This window comes from Leishmania braziliensis, chromosome 21, assembly GCF_000002845.2.
Source record: "Leishmania braziliensis MHOM/BR/75/M2904 complete genome, chromosome 21".
Taxonomy (NCBI): domain Eukaryota; phylum Euglenozoa; class Kinetoplastea; order Trypanosomatida; family Trypanosomatidae; genus Leishmania; species Leishmania braziliensis.
The window spans coordinates 44,467-71,454 of NC_009313.2; the positions used below are offsets into that span (position 1 = coordinate 44,467).

Sequence of the window (26,988 nt, forward strand, 5' to 3'; positions counted from 1 at the left end):
TTACGAGAATAACGGTGTCTCACTTGTATGTAGCGCATCTCCTATATGGTGTCAATCAGCAGGTGTTAAATTGATCACGTTTTATACCATTTTTTCGTCGTGAAACTAAAAAAACCAGGCGCGAAAAGTGGTAACGGTTACCTTTGACATACGAAATATCCCGAATGCCGCGTGTTACCGTTGATGTTGGCGGAATCACAGTCATGACGGGTAGCAAATCAGGCGATACGTCTTGTACCTCTATATTGAGACTCTGAAACAGAGACTGGATGCCATAAATCAATTGCGTGTGGATCGCGCGCTTGCTGCTATGGGGCCTGCATTCCAACAGGTCTACAGTCTACTGCCGACATTGTTGCACTATCACCATCCGCTAATGCCGGGTTACCTTGATGGTAACGTTCCCAAAGGCATTTGCCTTTACACGCCTGATGAAACTCAACGCCACTACCTGAACGAGCTTGAACTGTATCGTGGAATGTCAGTACAGGATCAGGTGGGCCATGCAGCGACTGAAGGTAAGGTGGACTGCTCCGCAGCGGAGGCGAAGATCTTTGGCGGACCGACTCTGACAGAAGTCTCACCTGGTTACGCGTCGCAAGCGCCGCTGCCCGCCAAGTCACATGAGACGGTGACAGGTGGAAGAGTGGCACCCACGCGGCGCGGGGCTAGATTGCTGCGCGATGCCTCCCTCAACCCGGGAACTTACGGTGAGGTGGAGGACATGGCGATGACGCAGGAGGCGTTGACAGTGGCCGCCGCTGCCATGACCATTCAGAGTAGCAACGACATCATGAGCATTCGTCGCGAGTACGAGACAACTGTCCTCTGTGTCCGCATCCCGAGTGTCCAGCTGGGATACCTGATCAACCACTCCGTAGCCGTTCATCAGCATCGTCGCATCATGCGAGTCCTGCTGCACCGCATTCGGCGGCATAAGGGCGCGCTGTTTCACTGCTCTGGAGACTGCCTCGGCGCTGTATGGAACGCATTTGAAGGTTGCCCGAACCATGCCGAGTGCGCGGCAGTGTGCGCGCAGGAGATTGCCAACGTCTTTGCACCATACCAAGGCGATGGCCTGCATGTCGGCATTGTGCTGCACCAGGGCACACTCGTGTGTGGCACGGTCGAGTACTCGAAGACGGCCTTCGTGACTGCGTTCGGCGACGGTCCGCGTGAAGCGCTGGCGGTGGCTGAGTTGGCCACCTCTATCAACAGTCTCAATGTGCTCGTTACTGAGCCAGTCAAGCAGGCGCTCTCCGGCTTGTACGACTGCAACATCGTGGACGTCATCCAGCTCCCCAGCTCGGCCCACCAGCTGCTACTCTTCGAGCTGAGCGGCAGCCGCACGCCAGAGAGGTCATTGTACGATACGCTGCTGCAGATACCCAAACAGGCGCAGTTTTCTATAGACTACGCGCGCGCCTTTGCTCAGTTCCGCAACCATGAGTTCAGCGAAGCGCTGCAGAGCATTCAGAAACTACAGGCGCACGGCAGCAGTCGCAACACTCATCTGCTCCGTCGGCTGGAGCGCTTGTGCCTCTTCTACTCCGCCCAGCCCGCCGCTCTCCCGCGTCCCTATCACCGCGCCTTCCCGGTGTGGGTCAACTACGAAGCCATCGCCCAGGCAGGGCTGCGCAACGACCCGCACTTTAAGACTTCGCAGAGTGAATGCTTGATGCTCTGCAATACGGACAGGGGCGTAGTGTACCAAGGAGTGCCAGCACTGCGCAACGACATGGACTGCATCCGCGACTTCAAGCAGGAGCTGCAGGAAAACATGCGCCGACTCGGGTCGCCACGTTCGACGACGCGCCACCGCGGCTCGCCGGCGATAGACAGCTCCTCGACTCCCCCACACAGCAGCCCACAGCCCTTCCTGTCAATGCAGTCCACGCCAATGCCGACGTCTGCGAGCGCTGGGATGTTGTCGGATGCCAGCAGACACGTGTCCGAGCTACTCTCGGCGACCCTGCCCGCAAAGCCCCGTCACGTCGACCCCCAAGAAAATACTGCGCAGATGAGCCTCCCTTCTCGACTGCCGCCACCGGCGGTAGCGGTGGCACCACATCAGTCCATCGCAGGAACACTGTTGGTGGCCGCGTCGGCAGCGGCACCGATGACATGCGAAGAGCCGAAAGACCGCGATGGGCTAGAGCAGTCGAGCGCCGTGATGCCATCTCTACACGACGTGCCCTCTCTGTCGAGGCACCACTCCGTAGCACACGACATCAGTCTTCCGCTCGTGACGCTGGCGGGCACCTCTGACCCCGTCCACACCTCTACCGCCCTGTTGCAGAGCGCCACCATACACAGCGACTCCACTCGCAGCTCCGCGCAAGTAGACGGTACGGGTTACTCTATCATTCAATCTGCCGGCCTCTCCTTCCCTGAGACGGGCAGCATGCGCAGCTTCTGCGGGAACAACGAACCATTGCCGGCGGTAATCAAAGCCAAAAATGGTACGACGTACCTGCGAAGCACTCGCATACTCGGCAAAGGCTCCTTTGGCTGCGTGTACCTCGGAATGGATGCCCACTCGGGGCGGCTCGCTGCCATCAAGTTCCTACCGCTGCCAAGTGACGAGTCTGGGATGGAGGTGGTCGAGGCGGAGGTCCTCATACTCCAGCGAGTCAACGACACCCACGTGGTGCAGCTGCTTTCCTACGCCTTTGAGGGAGACACCATCGTTATTTTCATGGAGTGCATGCTGGCAGGGTCACTGCAGAACATGATCTCCGCCTTTCGCACCATCCCCAGCTCCACCGCCCGCGTCTTCATGCGCGACGTTCTGCGTGGAATGAGCAAGCTGCACTCGATGGGCATCATTCATCGGGATATGAAGCCGCAGAACGTGCTGCTCAGCTTTGCAGGCAACTGCAAGATTTCCGACTTTGGCGCCTCCGCGTGGCTGCAGGAGCTGGCGCGCAAAGAGTCGAGGGGGGAGGTGTGCGGCACCCCCGTCTACCTCGCCCCAGAGGCGGCGCGAGGCAACCCAGAGAAGGAGAGCGACATTTGGAGCTGCGGCATCATGTTCCTGCAGATGATCACTGGGCACCTGCCGTACACGTCCGAGCAGCTTGCCTCGGGCGCTGCCGCACTTGTGTACCAGATCGGCAGCGGCATCGCGCAACCGAATGTGCCCGACGACCTCGACGTGCTGGACGCGGAGTTTGTGCGCGCCTGCCTGGAGAACGACCCTGGCAAGCGTACCTCCGCTGCGGGCCTTCTTCAATTGACTCTCTTCACCGTGTAAAGGCTGAAGCTGGTGAGATGGCATAGTGCCACCACCTCCCTGCTGCTCACAGCCGCATTCCTGTATGTGTAGAGCGTGGTAATGTGCGCCCTGCCTCTCCTCTACACCCTTAAGCAGTTGTTCAACCAATGGCAGTCTTTTTCCCATGTCCCGTGTGACGGGGTGCGTTCGATGCTGTGGTGATCGTTTGGTGTGTTAGATGCTGAATGGTGGTGCAGGCCATATTGCTGCCTTGCTTAGCAGATTCTTTGCATCGCGTCGTGTGGTGGGGCCTGTAAGCAGTGCTCTGTCTTCTTGCCCTCTGCCCCCTTCCGCACGCACGCACACGCACACGCGCGAGAGAGAAGTGCGCAACGACTCAATGGAAGTTCTCCCCTCCCCCTCCTCTATTTCCGTTGATCCGCAGAAGAAGACGCGTTTTTTGCTTCTGCTGACGCCCCTTTCTCTCCCCCCCTTTATCCAATTCCTCTCGTGTCACGCCATTCAGTGGGTCTGCGTGTACATCAACGCGTGAAGATGTATGCGAGTGTGTGTGTGTGTGTGTGTGTGTTAGCTGCTGACACCCTCTGTATAGTCACTTCCGCCTCCCTTCCTCCTTAGCATCGCTCCTGTGTGCTCGTGCATGTGTCTGCAAGTCGTAAGACGGAGAGTGTGTGGAGGAGAGAGAATGAGGGAGGCGCGTGGCTTTATTTCTCGCTGTATCCCCCACCTCATCATGCACTCGCTAACCTGTCCGTCCCTGTCGCTTCTCTTTGTTGCTTTCGCGTTCGTGTCGCAGCCTTTCTCCCCATTCATCTTGCATGTCCAGGTGGGGGTCGTTCCACCTCTGTGTGGGCTCTGTTTTTCGGCTGCCTCGTCATCCAGAACCCAACGTGGAAATTCAGTCACGCCATACTGTGGAGTGTAGCGGCTTGATACGATTCAGGGAGAAATGTGACATATAGGCAGAGCACAGGGTCTTCGAGACCCCTAACCTGAGGCTGGGTGGCTCCCTCCTCAAGCTCGCCCTGCGTGCACCTAGGCTACCCTCTGTTACTTGTACGACCGACACAACCGTTGTCACCCTCCAGTAGGTCACCTAAGATGGTCTACTTAAATCGAAGCATGCAGTCCACTCAGGTCCGCCTGGTGCCGATGGCGCCGCATGTATGCACGGGGACAGGAAATAACAAGTAGAGCCCGTTAGACGCATGGTCTGATCCAACGGCAGACGGCTCGTCCAAGACAAGGGTTTAGCTGTCGTGCAGCTGAGGTGTGGGTGTACTGACAGACGTGCTGAGTGGTAGTAAAGTAACAAGTAAAGATGTTTTTTCTTCCGCTTTAATGACAGCCCGGATGCCGAAGAACACCCCAGTGCGTGGCATCAAGGTCCAGCACCTCTCACTCTGTGTGGAGAATTCGAGCAGCCCCCCTATCCTCTGCCAATGCCCAGGTACCTCTGGTAGTAGTGGCAGGGTCAAGCACCCACGACGGGGGGAGGTCAGAGCGATATATCGCTACTGATGCCGGCGGTCAGGGCCTGGGTGGCATTGTATCGGACCGACCTGCAACGGCAAGCGCGTCTGTACCATCCATAGGACGGGCAGAGTGTCCGCGTGACCCGAACGTATCTCACCCGGCCTTCGCTGCCCACTGGTGTGGGGCGCCTGAGCCACGCCGAGAGACGCACCACGTGGCGACTGGCATGATGGGAGCAGCTGTGAGGCGGCCTGCGAAACAGGGATAAGTGGAGTTTGTGGCAGATGCGGTGCTGAGATGACCGAGGCGGCGCATTGCTGTAACGCGTGTGTCTGGTGCTGCTGCTCACCACGCGATGGGCCTGTGACAGCCTGGAGGAGGAGTGGAGATCGACTCGTGTGTTGTGTAGCAGGGAGCTGGCGTGTTAAACAAATTGTAAAGGTTACCAAGCCGGCCAAATGATCGCTTCCTCGACGAGCACGACGACCACTGGTAGGCGCACGAAGACTGCGGCCTCCTCGTCTGTGCTTCATGCGGGCACGTGCACTCCCCAGCATCTTATATGTTTTCACCTTGGTCGGATAGGCTCATGTAGGACATGCCGAATGTGTGCGAGAGTGAAGAGAGAGGGTAGCTGGGACGTGCATCCGAGACACGAGCACGTGTGTGTACACCTGCTCAGACATACATCATCGTCTTGTGTGCTGCGCTGTGCTGTGGGAGCGAGGGCGCGTCTGGCATTCCCCTCCACGCCACTCCACTGCTTTGTTGTTTACTTCGCGCAGCACGCGCACACGCAAGCGCACACGCGCACTTCTATGGGGGGCGGAAGGAAGGGGTGGCAAGAACGAAGCTCCAGGCAAGGGGGGCTGGGTGAAAGCGAATGTCTGCCTAACTTTGCTGTATAAAATGACATCCTCATTTCTCCCATTGCCTTGTGCGGCACAGGTCAAATCTGTTCAAGCACGTGTAGAAGGGCAGCTGTGCGTGTGTGGCATCTCCTTGTGTGTTTCTCCTTCTCTCCCACCCACCCCCTCCTCCTCCCCTTATCTCCATCACCGCATTCCCCGACTCTTGTCTTCAGCATTTCTTCTTGGGCAGTTCTCTTTTCTCCCCCTTTCGGCTTTGTCCCTCCCCCACTCTCTGTGCTTCAGTGTCGGCGTATTCGCCGTCCTCCACTGAGCTGCACACATACGCGTCTTTGTCTGTCTGTTCTCCTCTCTCCCATGTGCCTGCGTGCGCCCGTGACTCCGTCTTATCCGCCGCCAATGCAGAAAGAGGAGAGGAACAGCAGCAAGCCGCCTCCACCCTCTCTCCGTCCATTCTTTCTGCCCTCCCCCTTTGCAAAAATGGGGGAAGGGTAGGAGGAAGTAAGCCGGAAAGAGCAGGGGGGGGGGGTGAACAGGCGATACACCGCCATCGCGGGAACCACACGTTGAGGTGGTGCAGGCGTTTGATGCCCTCCCACCCTCCACCACATCCTCCCCTCTCACATGCACCTCTACCTGTCCCCTGCGCCATTCTTCTCTGTTCCTCCATCACCCTCACCTCACCATTTGTTTTGTAACGCCGTGTCGCGCTCCCCTCCTCCCGACGCGCTCTCTCTCTCTCTCTCCATCTCCTTCAAGCAGCTGAGAAACTGCGCCCTTCGAACGAAACGACTGCAGCCATCAACGATCAAGCACGATCACGAAGGTTAAGAGCGCGCGCGGAAGAAGGCCTCTGCTGTTGCAGGTGCTGCCGTGTGTGCCAGAACGTACGGTCCCTGTCTACCGTTGAGGGTCAAGGCATCGTGGCCTCTATTTGTGGGCTTGTCCGGCTGCCTCGTGTCGCGGTGAGGATGCAGCGGTGCGTGGGACACCACCCATGGGTGCACCGAGCCAGCCGGCGAACGACCACCATGCTGGCCAAGATAGCCATGGTGTCAGTAGCAGCTACTCCACCATTAGCGGTGCCCTCTAGCATCCTCACCACTTCACGCTACTGCACCACGACGAGCGCATCGGGAGAGGTATCAATACAAGGCGACAACGTCGACACGTTTGTCCCTCACATCAGGCAAGACATGGAGGCACTCGAGATTCTGCGCTCCATCGCGCCTATCAGCTCCACAGAGGAAATACTGGAGATGGTAAAGAGCGCGAAGAACGCTCGTGAGGTGCGGATGGTGCTCGAGAAAATCGTCTACACGCACCACCTTTGCTTTGACCTGCTTAACGGCCACGGCTACCGTGTTGCAGTGCTGCAGACGCTGACAGCCGTCGCACCGCACGCAAGTTGCATGCACGAGTGGTTCGACTGCGTCGCCCGCTTCAGGCGCCTGGGCTTCGTGCTTACTCGTACGTACGCAGCTGAGGGTTTCACAACGATACGGCAGTGGTTGTCGCGCGAGTTCCTCCACCGTGGGCGGTCGCCTAGCCTCGTCACGGAGGGCACGACGCACATCAAGGAGCTGATGCAGTGGTGCCTCGAGGACAGACTTGTCTTTGACCACGTCCTCTACACCCGCATTGTGTTTCTGCTAACGATGGTCGTGAGCTACTTGGACCGGCAAAACTTGTACCGCGCCTCCTTCCCGGAAGATTTCGCGAAGCGCGACGGTATCGTGGTAGAGTGGGTCGTGACTAACGAGCGCTGCGTCGACTTTGATGAGTGCGTACTGCAGTGCGACGCTTTGATGGAAGAGCTGCTGGAGCAGATGCGGCAGGACATTCCGTCGCGCCCTCCATTCAGCTTCATGTACCGCCTCGCCGACTACTACTTCGCCACCGACAACGTGGAGAAGATGATCGCCGTGATGGAGGATGCGGAGAGCTATGGCGTAAGTGTGGCGGAGAGCACAACGGCAAAACTGATGCAGATGGCATGCGCCTTTAACTCTCCACAGGTGCCAGAGTTGCTGCTGCGGTGGCGGGTGCTACCCCCGCAGTGTGTACTGGCCACGCCGGACGTGAGCCGCCTCCTCTTCTTCTACAGTCGCGCCGGCGGCGGCCTGCCCTGCCCGCACTGCGGAGAGCCCTACAATCATCGTAACGTCAGCGTGTACTGTTGGCTGCAGACGCCGCCGCATCAGCGGCAATGTCCGGCGCTGCGCAAGGCGCGCGTGCAGAAGGGAGAGTTGGAGGAATCACAGGAGCTGCCCCAGAACGCAGACTGGTCGACGCAGGCCTTTCGACTCTTCGAGCTTTCCCGTGCCCGTGCCATTGAATGGACTGCGGCGGAGTGGCGCGGCTTCCTGCTCTGCTGTATCTTCTCCCCGCGCGCCATGGAGGCCAAGGCGCTCATGGACCAGCATCTCGACGTGACTGCAATGGACGACTTCCTGCGAGCCACCTACGTTCGACTGCTGCGCCACCACGCACCAGCAGAGGCGTGGCCTACCTTAAAGAAGTGGAAAGAGCTGCAGTGCAACATGTCGCCCATTGCGCTGCAGGAGGCGCTGATGGCCACCGCGATGGTGCCGGATGCTGCCACGCGGCTGGAACACATGAAAGCGGTGTGGCAGCTGCTTCTGGAGAAAGATAGCTACGTCATGCCCCTCACTCGCCGCTTCTACCAGCGACGAATGGCAGAGCTGACAAAGGGCTACGCGTCACCCGTCGGTGGGGATGGCAAGGCGTCGCAGGATGACTTGGTGACTCAACAGGAGGAAGCACAGTTAATGCGGACGGTTGTGGAGATGCAGCCACGCCGCGTGTCGCTGCTTGACGTGAAGGACAGCGCTGCGGACTTCGTTGTCGGCACACGTCGCAAGAACGCCTATCAGCCGAGTTAGGCTAAAATGGGCTGGGGTGGTCCCTCCCTCCCTCCCTCCCTCCCCCCTGCTGTGGTTGATCCTTGCTTGTGGTACTGATGTGGTTGTGGTCATAGAGTGTGATGGGATTCGTGCCTCTCTCCCACGCAGTGGCACAAGAAGACAACGAATCACGGAACGTGTACGCGATGTACGGCGGAAACCCCCCCCCCGCCCCGCCCCGCGGAACTCGAGTGCCGAGAGGCGAGGGCGGATGAGGGAAAAGGGTTGGATGCCCACCAACAGTCCCCACCTCCTTTTCCATGAAAGCTGCGCTAAACCGAGACGGTGGGGGGTGAAGAAGACGTGGGTATGCACGGATACTGTGGTGGCACTTGCCCCACCCCGCCTGCTGTGCCAGAGCAACTCTTAAAACACGCTCTGTGGTCAGCCACCCCTACTCATTTTTCAGCCACATCTGGCGCCGTCCTCCCTTTCTCTTCTCTCCTTGTTGTGTGGGCCTCCTCAGTACATATTGGCCAACAGCAGCAGCGGCGGCAACGGGCAACGCCGCCTCTTCGCTAACGGCACGGACGTCACCGCCCATTCCCAACCCCTGCATTCTGACACGCACAGACACACACACACACACACACCTGCTCGCTTTTCCATCTGGCTGAACCAGTACTTGCGTGCCCTTGCCCCGTCCCACCGCATCACAAGCCGCATGCCCGTCTCGCTCTTGCCCTCCCCGGTGCGGCAACCAAGGGTCGACAAGGCCGCCATTCCGGCGGCAAGCCACCATACGCCCCCTCCTCTCAATGGGTATGAGTTTATCGAGCACCGCCGCAGTGCCCTTTCACACGACACGTTCGTTGCCCGCGATGTACGCCAGCAGCAGCATCCGCCACAGCCGGATAACGATAAAGCGAAGGTTATCATTCGTGTCTATGCGCTGGAGTACCTGCGCCGCGATGAGGAGTGCCGATTCGCGCTTGAGCGTGAGTGCCTGACGGCGCGTCTGGTGGTGCATCCGCATCTGCTGCCACTTGCTGCCCACTTTGCCTCCAAGACGGATTTGTTTGTTGTCGAGAAGTTCTGCGCCGGCGGAGACCTCTACGAGCTGATGATGTCGCTGGCCAACGGGGGTCTCAACGCCTCAGACTCTGGTGCGGCGGAAGCCGAAGCGCCGCCCCGTAGTGGCAGCGGCCTTCCCAGCAATACTGTTAAACGATTCACGCGAGAGTTGCTCTCCGCCGTGCAGTACCTACACCGCACCTGTGGACTCGTGCACCGCAACATCAAGCTCGAAACCCTCTTCATCGACGAAGAGCAACATCTTCGACTTGGCAGCTTTGGACTGTGTGCGGTGCTGCCGCCACCGAGCGTGGCGACGGGAAACGGAAAAGGAGCGTTAGATGCACTGGACGGCACGGCAACTTCTTCGCCTGCGCCGCTGCAGCTGTGCTGTGGGTCGAAGCATTACGCGGCACCCGAGCTGGTGCAGGGCCACCCCTATCAGGGCGAGGCCGTCGACGCCTGGGCCTGTGGCGTCGTGCTCTTTTCGCTTCTCACCGGCTGTTTTCCCTTCGACAGCGACGATGGCGACGAGGCCCTCTTCCGACTTCTGTGCGGCGACGTGGAGACCCACCTGGCACAGCACCCGGCCATGGAGGCTATTGAAGACCCTCAGGCGTGCGACCTAGTGCGCAACTTGCTGCGACCCAACCCAAGGGCCCGCTACACTGTCTCTGAAGCGCTTGAACACCCGTACCTGGAGGAAGCTTGAGCAGGCGAGACGACGCCAGTAGAGAGGACTGGCAGGTGCGTTACGTATCTCTTCGGCATCCTTGGTGCACTTCCCTCACACACACACACCCCTTCCATGTGCGCACACACATGCATGGGTGCAGCTCTCCGCACCGCTGCACTTGCATAGACATAAAGGACACCGAGCACCTCACGACAAGTCATGCACCCCGTGCAGCGAGACACCGAATGGCCTTCCCCTCCCCATCCTGCTCGACGAGTATCATCCTTACCTCCACCCCCGCCATCGGCCCGTGGAAAATGGCGAGGCGTACGCAGTGGTTGTCTGCCGTGCGCCGCGCACGGGGAGCGCGCTGTGAGCTTCATGTCTCTTACCATCTCCCCTCCCCTCTTCTGACGTGTTCGACGGAGTCGCCACCGCCTCATTCCTTTCAATCCACTTTTCTATCCTCTCTGGCACTTCACATCGCCGTGCACGGAGCTCCGGCTGGGCCTCTGCAGGTAGCAGCAACGTGTGCTCCACGGAGGCAGAAGCGCCACAACGGCCACTCACGCTCCATAATGCGCAGCTTGCGCCGCTGTTGGGGCACGCGGTCCTCAGCACTCTCCTCATGCCAGCGACCGTGGTCGCTGGATGTCGCCATGGGCGCAGCACAGACGTCGGTGGAGGGACTGCTGAATCAGATGCGACAGCAGGTGGCAACGTCGCCAGTCTGGAGTATCGACCTCAGCGCATTGCTGGAGCGCTGCTCCACCGTCGGGGGCCACTCACCTCCGTCGCAGGAGCAACTCCTTTGCCGCGTGGCCGCCACTCTCGCCAGTGTATTGAGTGCCGTTGAGGCGCCATCGGTGGCAGCGCTCAGCGTCACGCTGCCCACACCGGGGGCAGCCATGACAGTGCTGCAGCTGTGTCGAACCACACCCCTCCTCTCCTCACTAGAGTCACTGGAGCTCGTGGTGGACACTGCAGCAGTGAACACCCTGCAGAACAGCATGGAAAGTTCGGGTGGACACGAGGTGGCGGCGCTGCTGCGGGAGCTGGCCGCGTACCAGCGGCGCAACGCTGGTCAGTCTTGCTGGACGTCACTCAGTGTCCGGTCACGCGACACGAGTGCGCCCAGTGTCCTTACTGTGAGCTCGCATGCACAACAGCAGCGTCGCGCTGTGCAACGGATGTGGGACGACACCGTGGTGAGCGCTTTGTCGGAGCTCGTGGCAACGGCGCCGTGGACTCGAGTGGCACTTTGTCATATCGACCTCACTCCTTGCAGTTTCAGGACTCGACAGCGGCTTTGGGCATCGCTCGATAGCGTTCACGCTTCCCTCACTGTGTTGGACTTGACTGGGATGCGACACGCTCACGAGTTCATCGCTTCCAGGCAGCTGTGCCACCTAATCCGCCTCTCCTATCTTGATTTCAGCCACACGCAGCTCTCGGAAGACGCCGTAGAGCGCTTGCTGAGGGATGTGCTGGATGGCGTCGGTGGGTGGTGGCTACTGCAGCATCTAGGCCTGGCGCAGTGCGAGGTGAGTGAGGCCGTCGTGCTGCTTCTCCACAATCAGCACGAGCAGCATGCAAAAGGGGAGGCACCGCTTCTGGAGTCGTTGAACGTGTCGGGCGCTCGCCTGTCATGTCGTGCCGCCTTCGTCATGGCGATGTGTCTGGTGCAGTGCCCGCGACTGCGCCACCTTCAGACGCGCCACTGCCGTCTCCAACCCGCCAGTGTTGAGGACATGGCAGCAGGACTGCAACATGCCACAGAACTGCAAACGTGGGTTCTGTGCTTCAACAAGTTCGGCGACGAAGGAGTCGCGGCGCTCACCAAATATGCGCGGTGTTGGCCCTCACTCACGGATATGGACCTCTCACGGTGCCGGCTAACTTGTGCTAGCGTACACGCCCTCAGCCGCGCGCTTCCTGAGTGGAACAAGCTGCAGTCGTTGCGGCTGGTGGGCAACGACTTGCGGTGGAAGCCACCACAGGCGCTGTCTTCGTCGTCGTCGAGCGGAGTGGAAAGCAGCAGGGACGGGAGGGACACGAGCGGTCTCTTTGCCTACGACCCGGCCTATATGAAGACCCACGGCAGCAGTGTCAAGGTGCCCACCTCCTACGAGCTCGAGCGCCGTGACCGGAAGGAGGGCCGTCAGCGCTACAAGGGAACGGAGGAGCTCGCCGAGGTGACGGTGCCGGTTGCACCGCCGCTGGAGGCGCTTGGCGAAGCGCTTTCCATGTGCTCGCAGCTGCGAGTGCTAGACTTGAGTGACTGCGCCATGGCAGACGCGCAGCTCGTGCAACTCTCCACCCACTTCACTGGGGCCTCGCTGGAGGAGCTGCGGCTGGCTTCCAACCCCCTCTTCGCCACTGTGCCAGCGCTCGACGCCCTGGTCGAGGTGCTGTGGCGCACGCCTAACCTCTCCGTGCTGGACCTCTCCTTTACCGCACTCGGCGACCTAGGCGTGTCGATGATGTGCGACGGCACTGCTGGAGTAGACGGTGGTGTGCTGAAGGCTATGCCTGGGTTGCACACCCTGCTGCTGTCTGGCTGCGCTGTCGAGTCGCTCGGCTGGGAGTCGCTGGCAGCGGCGGTGAGTCAGCTTACGTCGCTACGCCACATCGCCTTGCACCACAATCGCGTGTCCGAACTGGCGCTGCTCGAGGAACTGTTGCGGCAGCTTGTCACGGTGTCCACCCTTCGGTCGGTGAACCTGGCATGGTGCGTGGACTCTACCGAAGTCGTGCGCCGCTTACAAGACTGTGCCGAGTGCCGTGCCCTCCGCAAGCGCGGAGTGCAAGTTCTTCTCTGAAGTCGTCGACGAAGGGCGTATGCGCCGCAGCGAGCGGAGATGTGGCGTTGCTTGTGGCAGGCGTGCCCTTCGCTTACTCACTAGCGCATCACATCGAGCGAGGTGGTGCGCTGCCCCAGAGCATGTGCCTTCGAGGAATGACAAACACAAACTTGAAAACGACGCTTTAAACAACTGCGCGCCATCGACGATGGATGCAACATGACTGGATGAAGTGATGGTAGAGTGTCAAGCAGCGGCGTGCACACGCGTGTTCACACGTCTGCACGTGTCAGTCAGCCATGCCTGCAGGTATCCTTGTTTATATGGCAACTCTCCCGCCTTCCCCCCCCCCCCTACACCTCTCTCTTCATCTACCATCTCTACTGTACGTAATCACCCGCCGCTTCCGACACGCATACACGTGGGTGTCCATCTGCGTACTACCTCCCACTCTTAGTAGACACCTCCCTCTTCTCCGCACCCATCTCCAGCCCCTCCCCCTTCTCTCACCCTGTCAGGCTCAAACGATGCACCGCCGACTTGAGCGACTCGCGGGTACGAGTCGAGCGACGCGTAAAGGAAAACAGAATGAGAAAGTCCGCCTACATGTGCGCACCTCTCTCTCGCTCGCTGCAGGTGAGAGGAGCATCCTCAGCGTGCAGCTGCTGGAAAGGAAGAGTCACAGGAGGGAATAACCCACTGAAATGCATAAACGAAAGGAGACACGCTCAATCAACGAGGCGACTTACTCACAGGCGGCCTGTACTCGACATGGTGCGCATCTGCACTTGTGTCTCACCTTTCCCGCGGTTTTTTGCCCCCCTCCCCTCCCCCCTCTCTCTGCCTCGCCTTGCGTGCGAGTGAGTTTCTGCTGCTTCTTCGGGTGCATCTCTTCTGATGGTACGACGATTGATGCGCTCCTGCATCTCTCTGAGTCTCAGCATTCGCCATCTCCACCCAACCTGCCCTCGTACCCCTTTGCACGCGGCACTCTTCTGTTGGTGGAAGTTTCTGGAATGGGTGAGTGAGTGAGTGTGTGTGGGGGTGTGTGTGGGGAGGGGGGCACGAAGGTAGTCGCACCGTCACTTTGTTTTCTCCCTCCATTTCATCACCACGACTACATGGCACTCTGAATACCCTGCTCTTCTCTTGCTGTACATGACCACGTGTGCACCCATGCCTGGGTGGATGGGGTAGACAGCGGGTGATGGCTTCCCCTCCCTATGAGACTCCACCGGTGTAAGTGCCGGCGTGGGTAGGCCCCCGCCCTCCACCTGCGTCCTCCCCTCTTCCGCCATCAACCGGCATGCTTTCTTTCGCTTTATTGCGCCTGTGTGGAGCGTCTTCGTGGCAACAACTCTCATAGCCGTCTGTCCATGTCTGCCTCGGTGTGTCGACATGGGGCACGCAACTCTGCTCTGTAAGGTGCGTTTATTGAGGCCTCGTGAGGGTGACGAGGATGCTCTCAAGGGTCACACGAGCACGTAGGCGCACCGCTGATGTGATCAGCGTCGTTTGCTTCTCCTCTCTACGGCTCAGGTTTTGCTTCATCTTCGACTGGCGTGTGTGTGTGGGTGGGGGGAGGTGCATCTCGATTGCTCCTCCTCCAAGACAGATGCAACCGATGATCGATGGAAGCACTTCGTCTCCTGTGCATCTTCTCGCTTACAGGTTCACGGTGGGGCGACGCCAACATCTCATACCTCTCTCTCTCCCTCGGCCCTCCCCCCTCGTGTCTGCCGACGCTACTTACACAAAGGGGGTGCGCAAGAGGGATGCTAGCCAAGGCTGGTGAAGAGGAAGAGAAGAATGTGCGGGCAGAAGTCCGTGCGTCGATGGTTGAGGTGTGTCGCTGTGTTGCTGTGCTTGAGTGAAAGAGGAAGTGCAGGCGTGAGAGATGGACTGATTTTGCACTTACGTCTCTCCCATATCATTGAGGGACTCCCCCCTCACCCACCTCGGCGCAGCCTCTCTTGTTCGTCTGCTCACATCATTCCCCGCCCTCCCCGCAGCGCAACAGCCACAGAAAACCCCCCTTCAGCGGCGAGGCGATGCACGCGTGTAGCCCTCGACCCACTACCCCCCCCCCCACCGCCTCCCCGTCCTCCGTGCGCGCCTCAGTCGTACCCTCACGGCGGTGTGCAGCCAAAATGCGTCTCCTTAGCCGACCTCACGCCGTCACCTCTCTAGTCCCAACCGCAGCTGTACCTGTGCCGCAGCGGACCGCTTTGCAGCGCCAGCGATGCCCTCTCTCTCCCCCCCCCTTCCTCTCCTCCTACCAATGCAGCACACAAAATTTAAAAAAGCACACCAAGGGGTGAAGCAGACACTCTCCCACCTAAGTCGAACACGCACACGCGTCAAGCTGAGTGATGCCGCCGAGTGCGTACTGGGGCAAGCGCCCACGCGAGGGCGACAGCGACGAAGCCTTTGTGCGTTTTAGTGAACTCTCTCCCGCGCGAAAGCTGGAACGACGGCGCGAAGAGCGCGTGGAAAAGAAGGAGCGGGACCGCACGCTGGCGTACTTCAGGTCTGTTCAACGTGCGCTGGAGGACCAGGTCACCGGCGGCGGTGATCCCAGCACCCTCGCCTCCATCGTGGACGGATTCTTCTCGGAGCTGCTGAAGCTGCTCAAGGCGGACTCGACCTTCTACATCCTCCGGAATGGCACGGCGTGCCGTGTCGTGGAGTTGGCTCTGGCAAACGCGCTGCTGCTGCACGTGAAGTCCCTTCTTTACGTCTTTCTCGGTCACATTTGTGAGCTGCTCATCTCCCCTGTCGCGAGCTACACGTTGGAGACGCTGCTGGCAAGCCTGTCGCAGGGTCTCAGCGCACTCGCAGACACAAACCGGGAAGGCCTGGAGGCTGAACTCACTGAGGGCGGCGTCGGCATGCACACCGGCAGTGGTGTGCCGAGTTCTGCCACGCTGCTGAGCTCCATGGCAGAGGAAATGTGCGAGCATGCCGAAGATCTTATCGTTCACGACATCGGCGGCCGTGCCTTGCGCTCGGTGGTTCTCATGCTTGGTGGGCGCCCGATCAGGCAGGCGCCGCTACCCAACCGCCCGGTGGCCTTCCCACGCATAGTTGGTACGCTAGCAGAGGCCGTTACCAAAGCCCTGGAGGAGGGCTACGGCCGCGAGTACCAGACAGCGAGTCCGGCAGAGGCGTGGATGGCAGCCGCGCAGGTGCCGGCAACGAGTCTTGTCATGCAGAGCCTCCTGCGAGTGAGTGACGAGGGCACCGTTGTGGAGCGCTGCGTACGCCAACGGATTGAGCAGCTCTCCTACAAGGGAAAGCCTCTCTTACACCACCTCCTCGTAGACAAACTTGGCTGCCACCTCTTCCAGAGCTATCTGCAGGTGCCGCCGCCGACCGCGGTCGTGGTCGAGGGCGATGCCGCTGCCGTGCACGCGAGTGCGTCAACAGTGGACAGTGACAGCAGCTCCGAGGCGACGTCAGCACCGGGTGGAGATGCGTCCTGCTGCTGGTCACGTGCAGCCGGATCGATCACTGTCGAGGTAAACAACCTCCTGAAACCCGGCAGTGACCTTGTCGCACAGACAGGCTACGTTCTGCAAGACCTTGTCCTGTACGCGCCGACTGCGACCCACCTCCAGTGGCTTTGGAGGCGCGTTCTGGAGCCGCGACTGGCGCTTTTGTTTGACGTTCCAGCGCTGACACCGGTGCTCGTGCAGTTGGTGAAACGATGTGCGTTCGAGGGCGTCTTGCTGACGCCTCCCGCGCCCTCAGGACTGGCGGTGGCAACGGCCCAAGCCGGCGATGCAGCAGCCTCTGCGACTGAGGAAGTGAGTCATCATGGCACAACGCTGCCTGCCGATGTTCTCACGATGCTGCGTAATGAGGTCGCCCAGCATGTGCGCTACTCACCAGTGCCCATCACCTTCCAGGGGGAGGTGTGCGCGTCGGTGTGCACTCTGGCAAAGCAGCGGGTTGTGAAGGGGGCAGCGCAGTATTTTCTAGTAGACGCGGCGCTAGGCAACAAAGGATATGAAGTGGCGCGCTTTCTCCTCCACCTGCACCCGACGGCATCGACGGTGCTGCAGTACTCACTGGACAAGCTGCAGCGCGACGACCTACTTGCCGTGGTGTGCCACCAGAAGGGCAGTCTCTTCATGCAGCAGTACATCAAGGTGACCGCCCTCGCCGTGTCCAAGTCGACGGCGACCCGCACAGGAAGCGAGAAGGCCGATCCCACCAGCGGTGGAGCGGATGCCGCTGCTGCGGAGTTAAAGAGGCCGCTGATGCGCCTCTTCCGCCGCTTGCAGTCGTCCCTCGGCACGCTGATCTACGACAAGTACGCCGCTTTCGTGGTGGAAGGACTGTATGAGGCAGCCGCCATGCCGGTGAAGGAGGCGCTGGTGAAGTCGCTGGTGCCGCTCTATCAGGCTATGCACACACAGCACAGTGGCACAACTCCTGCACCGTCTGCGGGCGCGGAGGCGGTGCCGTCAACCGCATCCGCAACAGCGGATGACGAAGCTGGCGAGAATGTCAAGCACGCAACCCCGAGCCCGATCCAGCAGCGCTTCATCGCGTACAAGGTCATGTCGAAGTGCTTTGTGGAGCAGTATGTGCATCGCAGGGACGACTGGACCAAGCTGGCGAAGCGGCAATGCCATGTGCAGCGCCTCCTGTGTCGTATGCTGCTGAGCGAGTAGTGTGCTCTCCTGCCTGTGGCCATGTGGTGGCGGTGGTGATGGTGAGCAGGTGCAGCACCAGGCGTGACCTCTTTTTCCGGTCTGCGCTCTTCCTTGTTGTCTCACTAACGCTACCTCGAGTAAAACATAACGCGGACACAATATCAAGGAACCAAAGAGTGAGGCGGCAGTAGGCTGTAGTGGTGCTCATGATGAGTTCGCTCCCCCACCCCCCTGCGCTTCATACGTCAAGCACCGGGAGAGAAAAGGGGGAAATTCTGCAGTGGCACGCCGTGTCCTCTCTCAGGTCACTCTCCACCTTTCTCTCGCTCAGCATCAATCACATGTACATGCACGCTGAGACACCAAGGCAGACAGAGGCACTTAAGCCCCAGTGCTCGAGAACATCAATGTATGTCTCTCTCTCTCTACTTCCCCCTTTGTTTGTCCTTTCACAGCACATCCGCTGACGCCCACGCGTGCACTGCCAACCCCCACCCAAGCGCGCACATTGTCACGCGTAAATCAGCAAAGTTCTTTCCATGGCCGACACGGTGACTTCGACAGCGCTGCCGGCGCTGTGCGAGGGGAGGCACCGCGGAGATGGTCGCCATGCCATCATCGCGGCTCCGGTCTCCACAGACGGCTCCATGGACTACGTGGCGCTCTACCGCCAGTTCTGCGCGGAGGAAGGGTGCAAGGCAAACTCAGCGTTTCTCCGCTACCTTCAAGACTGTGGTGGCCACTTCAGCCTCGAGTGCCTAAACCTGGGCAACAACTACCTCGGCCCCAAAGGGCTACGGCCGGTGCTGCGCATGATTGACCTGTGCGAAACCACCCTCTCCCTCAACCTCCAGAAGAATGGGATGGACAACGACACTGTTGTGGACCTCTGCAAGGTGCTTCAGCGCCACGGCAGCATCGCCTCGCTCAACTTGAGCTATAACCCCATCTCTGTTTCCGGGGGGAAGCGGCTGCTCCAACTTGTCGAAGAGAACCCTCGCATCACCGAGCTGCTGCTCACCGGGACCCACATTTTCGAAGGGCTGCAGAGTCGCATCCGCATGGCCCTGCAGCACAACGCCGCCGTCCAACTAGGCACCGGCCCGAAGATGGAAACGAACAAGGAGGTGGCGAGCCCTGCCGTTGCGGTCAAGGCAGCAGGAAGTCGACCGTCGTCGCGCCAGCGCGGTGGCCCGGCAGTGGCCGCCACCCTGCCTGCTATCCCCCCGCCCAAGGCGACGTTCAAAGTGACTTATCATCGTCCCTGCAGCTCCGACAAGGCAGTCACAGACGGCAGCTCTACAGGGGCAGCGGCATCAGAGCCATCGTCGCGGTATACGCGGCAGGAGGTGGTGCTCGGTAAACCACAGCCTCGCCCGCCGCTCCCCGCTGTGGCCCCGCAGGAGCATAAAGCCTTTCCTCTGAGCAAGGTGAAGGATCTCAAGGCGCTCTTCGCCGAGCGGGCGCGGTTGCTCATGGAGGTCAACCGAGGGGAGGCCAGCCGGCGCGCCTATGCGGTGCGCCAAGAGCTCTTAGCTCTGGTGCGTCATAGCCAACCTACCGGGGCGACTACCAGCAGCGCGCAGCCCCGCACGTACCCCGGCACTGCGACACCAAGCACTCCTCTGCTCGGCCCGCTGCCAAACGTGAACGAGGAGGACACTTCCACTACGCACATCACCAGTGGTGGCGAGAATGCCTCCGCCCACACCTCCGCCGCGCCACACCTCGCCGTGCCCAGTGGCGGGGAGATAACAGCAGAAGTGGAGCCCAGCGACAGCGCCCGCGCAGCGCACCTGGCAGCTACAGATGTGAGCGTCACTGACCACTCAGCATCGGCCACGGTGGTGGGGGCGCGCTCTGCCGGGGCGGGGCTCGTGGGGGGAACCGCTGTGACTGCCCCAGCAGAACGGCCCGAGGCACACACCATCGAGGATGCGCTGGTTCCAGCTCGCATGATGCTCCTGACCACGGAGGAGAAGCTCACGGTGCTGTTCGACCAGGGTTGTCGCGAGTACATGAATCGCAACTTGGATGCCGCGTACATGGCATGGAACGAAGCGATGCGGGTGGCGGTGAGTGAGGGGCAGCGGGAGTGGATAGCAGTGGTGGCCAGCAACCTGCAGCGGCTCAGCTACGAGCTCCTCGTCGAGGAGGGCGCCTCGCACCTCGAACGCGGGCAGCTGGAAAAGGCGTGTGACACGTTCAACCTCGCCTACGACGTGGCCACGAAGGCAAAGAACGCGGCGTGGGAACGAGATGTGCGCGCCGCGCAGCAGAACGTGCAGAAGGCGCTCTTCCACCGCTGCCACGAGGCAGCCCTGCTCCTCTTTCGCCGTGCTCAGGAAGACATGAGCGGAGGCACTGCATCTACGACGGTGACGGAGGACGACTACTTTGTTCTCCCCGGCACGGAGGAAATGGTGCACCACACTGCCGCCTTCGTGCGGGAGTGGTCGTGTCTGCTACTGTTGAAAGAAGCTATCGGCTTGTGGGCGGAGGCAACACGGGTCATTGCGCGGCTCAGCGAGGTGGCGGCCGCGCCGCTGAAGGAGTCCGTGAAGGAGGCCGTGTCACTCGTCGCTGCCTTCATTGCGGAGCATCACTTCAACGCGACGTCGCCGGAGAGCCTTACGTGGTTCGGTACGGACGCCTACCTCTACCACGAGCGCATCCTTCTCAGCGAGCTTTGGTACGATCTCGTCGCGTACAGCGAGCAGAACCTGCGGCACGGGCTGTTGAACGCCATCTGTGCCGCCCAGCTGGGTGAGCTGTACGTCGCCACCTTCCAGCTTCCGCAGGCCCTTGTGCAGCTAAACAAGCTGGTCACCTACGGCCGTGCTCACCAACTCGCTGTGCTCGAGGCGACAGGGCTGACGCTCTGTGGCCGTGTGCATCTTCAGCGAGCTGACTACGCGCTGGCGGAAGCGGCACTCGACGATGCCCTGCGGCTTTGGACGGAGCTACGGAGCGATCCAGCGGTGAAGGTGCTGGCGGATGGCCGTGACACCGGTGCGTGGCATCGCTACGACGTGGCGCTGATGGACGCCTCTGCTGTAACAGCAGATGAATCCGCCGTCGCATCCACTCAGATGACGGTGGCTCACGAGAGTGCGGCGAAGGCGCCTGCTAAGGCGGCGGTCGTCGCACCCGACAGGCTTGAAGAGAAGGCGGGTACCATTACCTACAGCTGCAGAAGCAGCACTCGCTTCCGTATTGAGGCGCATCTACCGACGGACGCGGTGGTCGTGCTAGCCAACATGTGTCGGCACTACAAGGTGTGCCTGCTACTGCGCACGTACCGCTACAGCGCCGCCCTGGAGGCTCTGGAGAGCAGCCTCAACGAGGCCTATAGCGACACCCTACGCGAGAAGCTGAGGCGCAATTTCCACCTCAGCCCGTCGATCGACGAGATCGCGGCAATCGCCGGCGTGCTCAAGACCCCACTTGTCTTTTACACCCTGACTACCAAGTATGACTGGGCTGTCATGGAGAGCGTCTACATGGCGGAGGAGTCGCTGTGCATGTGGGTGGTGGCCGAGTCTGGGGAGATGCGCTTTGTAGAGGTGAACTTGACCAAGGACTTTAGGTGCACCCTCCGCGGCCTCATAGCCTCGCTGCGGCAGCGGCTCGGCGTCGACCCAGAGATGGCAGTGCAAACAGACATCATCACGGAGCTGCCGAGTCGCTCCTGGCAAGAACCGCTGCGGGTGCTCTACCAGGCCTGCATCCATCCCATTATCGGCTACGTGCGCGCGCTAGACTCGCAGCTGCTCTTCGGTGACGGCATGATTACTGTGGTTCCGTCTGGACAGATGTGGCTGGTGCCCTTCCACGCACTGCTGAACGTCAAGGCCGGCGACCGGTACTTCGTCGAAGAAGCCGCCGTCCAGATGGCTTTCTCCGCCACACAAGCAGCCTTCGCCGCCCTCAGTGCGGTGCGAGTGCAGCAGCAGGACCTGCACCGCGAGGTGGTAGCCGTGCAGGGCGACGCTGACCACGATGCGGCCGACACTCTCTTCTGCACGGCCTTCCCGCCCAACACGGACAGGTCGGAGCAGGAAGGTGCAGCGGTGGTCGCGATGCTGAGTGCCGGGCAGGTGCAGCTGGCGGAGTGGCTCGGCCGGCATTCCACCCCTGAGAAGGTCGTCACCCGCAAGGTGGAGCTTGTAGAGAACGTGGAGTCGCTGCGAACAGTCTTGCCGCGCGCGCGCACCGTGCACATAGCTACAGCCACTACCTCGGCGGCACCCCTGTCGCAGGCGGGCCCGGTCGACAGGACTGCCTCGCGGCCAGAAGACGAAGGCGGTCTACTGATGCGCACTGCTGCTCGGATGGGGGACATTGGCTTGGTGCGGGCGGCCGAGATTGCGCACATGGGGCTAGCGGCGGAGCACGTCATCTTGACAAACACAAACATGTCGCCGCAGCACATGGACGGCATCCGCGACGATGTGCTGCGGCTAGTGCGCGGCTTCTTTGGCAGCGGCGTACCGTGTGTTATTGCAGGGCAGTGGTGCACGCCAGACATGAAGCCAATAGAGCTTTTTCGGCACTTCTATGAGCAGTGGTGCCGCGCGCTGCGGACGTCGCAGGCTGAGCCGTCTGTTCATGTGGTCGCCGCCACTGGAGACTGCGTGAGCCCCAGCAGTGCGCAGCCCACCGGAGCTCTGCAGCCGCAGCGCATTGTGGGAGAGGAAGGGCCGGAGGAGGATGGAGAAATGGTGCGTCATCGTGCGTTGCTGCTCGCCCGCTCTATCCGCCACCTCCTTGTTGAGGAGCCGGCGATGCGCTACCGACCACGTGTGTGGGCTGGTTACTACTGCATTGGCTCTGGACGGTAGTCATTCGTTTCTTCACTTCATCTTTGCGGAGGGAAGGGAAGGGAGGAGACCAGGCGACGGCAACAGCTCTGAGCGCCCGCTTCTATCTACCCCACCTGTCCTCTCCTCCCTCACTTCGTCATGTACAGCAGACCACCACGCGCCTTGGTAGGCCCCTATGCTGCAGTGTTGCTGACAACGTCTCTTGTGTCGCTTGTGGGGCACTGATGTTGTCGTATGTGTTCCTTGTTTCTCATGACGGATGTGCCGCTCTCTCGCTCTCTGTATAATGTAGGCGTGTATGGGTCTTGTGTTCATTTCCTTCTCTTTCATGTAAACTACGTCACCCCTAAGCACATGTAGGCGTCCCCACCCGCATACGCTCAGACGCAGGGATGTGCCTCTCCGTCTGTCTCTCTCTCTCTCTCTGTGTTGGTGTGGCATTTGTGCTCACGCCCCCTCTCACACCCCCCTCCTTCTGTGGTCGAATTGTTGATCGCCGCAAGACGAAACTTCGGAGATGAAAAGAGATCACCCGTGTTGGAAGGACGGAAATGGTGTAAAAATGAGCGTTCTGGTGGACCGCTGCTCTCGCCCAGCCATCCCCCTTTACCCTCACCACCTCTCTCGTGTTGCGTGCACCCCACGACACGAAGGACTAGTGGTGCGAGCCTCGCAGCGGTGGGCAGGTTGGTTCCAGCAGCACTAGCTCACAGGCATCCCTTTCATGACAATTCATCTCTGGCATCCCACGCGCTGCGATCCGAGTCGAAGGCAAAAGTGGAAGGCGTGAATCTCCTTATGCGCCCAACAGCGCATACCACGGTGGTCTCTACAGCGGCATCGGCGCTCCGACGCACGCACGTACACACACGCGCACGTGTATGCACACGTACCCTCTCCAGCCATTGTTCTCCAACTTCTCCCCTTCTCTCTCCGCTGTCAATGCCCCGCCGCGCTTTTTGGGGGGAGGGGGTCCTCGGTGCACAGCTGAGCTCTGTTACCCACAACAGCAAGGAGGACACGCGTTGTGTCATCTGCACTCCGTCTCTCCCGGTCCAGGGGTACGACCTCATCTCACTTCTCTCTCCTCCCACTCCTCTCTCCAACTCGGTGTGCGCGTCGGCATCAGCCTACCTGCCATTTTTTTTTTCCCTCAACTCAGGAAATCCGCTGCAGGGCGCACGGACGCGCGCGTACGACCTCGGCTGCACAAACAATGAGCAGCAGTAGGCGCGACGTTCTCTTCTTCGGCTCTATCGCCGTCAGCATCATCGGGCATAAGGTGCACGATGAGGCCGTGGCGGCGCAGCTGGAGCAGCAAAATGCCTCTATAAAGCTGCATGCCACCGCCAGCACGCCGTATGCGAAGACAGAGGAAGTCTTTGGTTTAGTCTCCACCTCTCCCCTCTACGAGATCCGTTCCGCCGATTCCAAGGCCAGCCCGGCCAGCCCGTTCACCGCTCAGCGCGGCGCCTCTCACCCGCGACACCACCACCAGCGGGCTGCCTTCCTCCCTGTCGTGCTGGAGCTGGCCCCGAAAGCGGCAGTGGAGGAGGTGCCCTCGATCGCGGACCAGGATGGTGCGCTCCTGCAGCTTGACTCGCCGATGAACGACGCCGATCCGGCGCCGAGCTACACCTCGGCCTCGCTGCGCATCGAGGTTGGTGTGTCGCGCAGCGGCGGTGACGCGACAGTGGTGGGGGCCAAGGAAGTATTTCTTCCCTCGCTCAACTACCTCGCCAGCCGTGACATGTGCACTGTTGTGCGCGTCCCAGTGTGGTCTGACACGATCCTGAAGTCAGCGGTGGGCGAGGTGAACGTGGCGGAGCTACACCGACGGTCCTCGCAGATACAAATAGCCGGCGACAGCAGCAGCAGTAGCAGCGTCGTGGTGCTTGGTGACGGAAGGGACCGCAACGGCAGAGGCGATGCAGTGAGTGGTCTGGCGCTCAGCGTGTACGCGATGGTGCGTGTCATCAGTCTGGCAGAGAAGGTGCGCCTCGTCTGTGAGGCTGACGATGCCGTGCGTCGCCTCTTGGACCTGCCAGATCCGGCCAGGAAGGTGAGCCTTGCCCTCACCCAGAGAGGCGAGGCGCCGTACGGTGCCATGCCCCTCACAGAGCTCTACAAGCACCACTGGCACTTCTTCGGCTATTACAGTAACACCATTATTAAGCACAGAAACGTTGTGATGCAGCGACTCGCCGAGGCGCCCCGTCAGCGCGAGGCCGAAGCGTCGTTTCCCCATCGCTGGAACGCGCTCACGGTTGTGGACCTGCGACCGACACTCCTCGGCGAGGACGCGTTCGCGCCTCTCCTGGTCACCTTGGCCTACTGTCCCAACCTCCGCGCCGTGTACGCCGACGGTAACCACCTCGGCGACCTCACCTGCGCCCGTCTCTCCGTCCTCTTCCGACGACACCGCTACCTCGCCTGCATATCGCTCTCCAAGAACGTCATTCACGAGGCCGGTGGTGCGCAGCTCCTGCGACTTGTGCGCAACAACCTGCGCATCACGTCCATGCCGTGCCAAGGGAACTTCTTCTCCGATGAGATGCGCAGCCGTATCGAAGAGGTGGCCAGGAAGAATGCCAGCGTCATTGCACAGGATCCTCTGAACGTCTTCTCCTCCAGCTACGACTACCTCACTGACCTATCAAGTCTGCCCAAGTCTCTACAACAGCAGGGTCTGCGAACGTGGGCAATGCTCTCTGCAGCCCCGGTGGGTGACGTCGACGTGATGGTGCGCAACTTCACCACGAGCACTCAACGCACCCTGGGTGACTCGCCGGTCGCCGCGATGGAGCGGGCTAAAGCGGCGTTGCGCTCACGCGAGTCCCTCTCTTTAATACCGCCGGCGGCGCTGGCGCCATTATTGAGCGAAGTTATGCGCACGGTGTCCGTTGGGGTATCCCGCGTGCTTCCCGACCCGCTTGTGCGCTCACTCTTCTCAGACATGGAGACGGTGGTGGCACAAGAACAGGAGCAGGTCGAGGCTCAGCGTCGTGACGAGCTGGCCGGCGGCATCCGCGACGCGTCGTTCCTGCCGCCCGAGGTATGCGATGCCATGGGCGGAGCGCACACCCCAGCCGTCGACTCTGAGAATATGTACGCTCGCGCCTTCGTGCGCATCGTCGTGGCGGCACTTCGAGGCGTGGCGTTGGGAACGCCGTGGGCGGAGATCGCCAAAGTACTCGAGGGCATCGGCCGTGTACATCGTGACCTCGGTGTTATGCCAGAGGACTACTGGCTCGCGGTGCACATCTTCATGACCTCGCTACGCATCAGCTGTGGTGCAGAGTTCTACGATGCCGACCACGCATCCTCTTTCCTTGCTCTGCTGGCGCTGGCGGTGCGGACAGCGGCAGGCACCGACGCAGTGCTGCAGTGAGTCAGACACTGCAGGGTGGAAGGGTGAGTGACCTATCCGCAGCATCACCCAGGGTGTGTCTCCGTTGATATGGCCGCATATTTCGCTCTGCGTGTGTGCGGCCGCCACCTCCTACTCCCCTGTTAACATGTCCATAGAACCCCCTGCCATTGCGTGTGGCGGTGGGAGAGGGGGGAGGGGGCAGAGAGCGGGGTGTGCTGATGGCCCCTCATTCTCTCCCATCCCCCTCCCTCCCGGGTCCCCCACCCCCCATGCCTTTGACCTCCTGCCACCAAGCGTCCCTTTGTTTGTTCCTCTAAGCTTTCGCTCGACCCTACGACCTCTCGGTATCACAATCCGCTCACGTGCGCCTCCTCTTGCGAGTTAAAGCGCACTTGGGTTGTGTGCGTGTGTGTGTGTGGTTCGGGTCGTCTCGCTGAGTGGGGCGCTGCGGGGAGACAAACGTGTCGCCACTGCCACTTTTCTCTCCACAAGGCTCTCACAACCCCTGTGGCCTTCAGAACAGCAGCAGGGGGGCTCGCGATGACTACGTCGTGCTATCGCTGTCGCCTCCTGGACGCCATCGCTCCTCCTGCCCCACCTCACGGTCTCTCTCTCGCTGCCCACCGCCCACTGTGGCCACGCTTACACACGCTCACTCACTTTCTCTTCCTCTCTCTCGTCTGCGCCAACACACAATTCGGTACAGGCACGCGCACATTACACGCATGCCAGATCGCCACCTCGACCATCATCATCACGTTGTCCCTCGCTCGCTCCCTCTCTCTCCCGTGTACAGAATCCTCCGCGGGAAAACGACGAGGACGAGAGCCGCCCTGACTTCTGCGGTGCGTGTGTGTGTGTGTGTGTGTGTGTGTGTGGGAGGGGGGGTGTTTGAGCGGTTGCCGAGTCTGGCGGGCTCTCTCCGGCGTGGCGTCACCGATGGAAAAATAGGCGTACAAACATGAGCGCAGCCCCAGACGACAAGAAGGCGAAGGCGATGAGCGGGACGTCCGTAGTGAAACTGATGCCCCACGAGTACCTCCACGTGGAGGAAAGGAACACGTGTGAGGTGCTCACCCTGTCGGCCCCATCACCTACACCCGTACGACCTCACCGGACTC

The 26,988-nt window shown here is 60.6% G+C and overlaps 7 protein-coding genes across 7 annotated transcripts; all 7 read left to right on the top strand.

Annotated features, from left to right (window-relative positions):
• Nucleotides 1-310: 310 nt before the first annotated feature.
• On the top strand, nt 311-3,256 carry LBRM_21_0190 (putative serine/threonine protein kinase; the record flags this gene model as incomplete). The annotated part of the gene is made up of 1 exon (XM_001564680.2): nt 311-3,256. One exon carries the CDS (start codon nt 311-313, stop codon nt 3,254-3,256), a length of 2,946 nt encoding a protein of 981 aa, XP_001564730.2.
• Nucleotides 3,257-6,779: 3,523 nt separating this feature from the next.
• LBRM_21_0200 (conserved hypothetical protein) lies at nt 6,780-8,489 on the top strand (the record flags this gene model as incomplete). The annotated part of the gene is made up of 1 exon (XM_001564681.1): nt 6,780-8,489. The coding sequence occupies one exon, from the start codon at nt 6,780-6,782 to the stop codon at nt 8,487-8,489; it is 1,710 nt and encodes a 569-aa protein (XP_001564731.1).
• A 685-nt stretch (nt 8,490-9,174) lies between these two features.
• On the top strand, nt 9,175-10,236 carry LBRM_21_0210 (serine/threonine-protein kinase-like protein; the record flags this gene model as incomplete). Its single annotated transcript, XM_001564682.2, has 1 exon — nt 9,175-10,236. One exon carries the CDS (start codon nt 9,175-9,177, stop codon nt 10,234-10,236), a length of 1,062 nt encoding a protein of 353 aa, XP_001564732.2.
• A 623-nt stretch (nt 10,237-10,859) lies between these two features.
• LBRM_21_0220 (conserved hypothetical protein) lies at nt 10,860-13,022 on the top strand (the record flags this gene model as incomplete). Its single annotated transcript, XM_001564683.1, has 1 exon — nt 10,860-13,022. The coding sequence occupies one exon, from the start codon at nt 10,860-10,862 to the stop codon at nt 13,020-13,022; it is 2,163 nt and encodes a 720-aa protein (XP_001564733.1).
• A 2,354-nt stretch (nt 13,023-15,376) lies between these two features.
• Nucleotides 15,377-17,686, top strand: LBRM_21_0230 (conserved hypothetical protein; the record flags this gene model as incomplete). Its single annotated transcript, XM_001564684.2, has 1 exon — nt 15,377-17,686. One exon carries the CDS (start codon nt 15,377-15,379, stop codon nt 17,684-17,686), a length of 2,310 nt encoding a protein of 769 aa, XP_001564734.1.
• A 521-nt stretch (nt 17,687-18,207) lies between these two features.
• LBRM_21_0240 (conserved hypothetical protein) lies at nt 18,208-22,512 on the top strand (the record flags this gene model as incomplete). Its single annotated transcript, XM_001564685.2, has 1 exon — nt 18,208-22,512. The coding sequence occupies one exon, from the start codon at nt 18,208-18,210 to the stop codon at nt 22,510-22,512; it is 4,305 nt and encodes a 1,434-aa protein (XP_001564735.2).
• Nucleotides 22,513-23,710: 1,198 nt separating this feature from the next.
• LBRM_21_0250 (conserved hypothetical protein) lies at nt 23,711-25,885 on the top strand (the record flags this gene model as incomplete). Its single annotated transcript, XM_001564686.1, has 1 exon — nt 23,711-25,885. One exon carries the CDS (start codon nt 23,711-23,713, stop codon nt 25,883-25,885), a length of 2,175 nt encoding a protein of 724 aa, XP_001564736.1.
• Nucleotides 25,886-26,988: the final 1,103 nt, after the last annotated feature.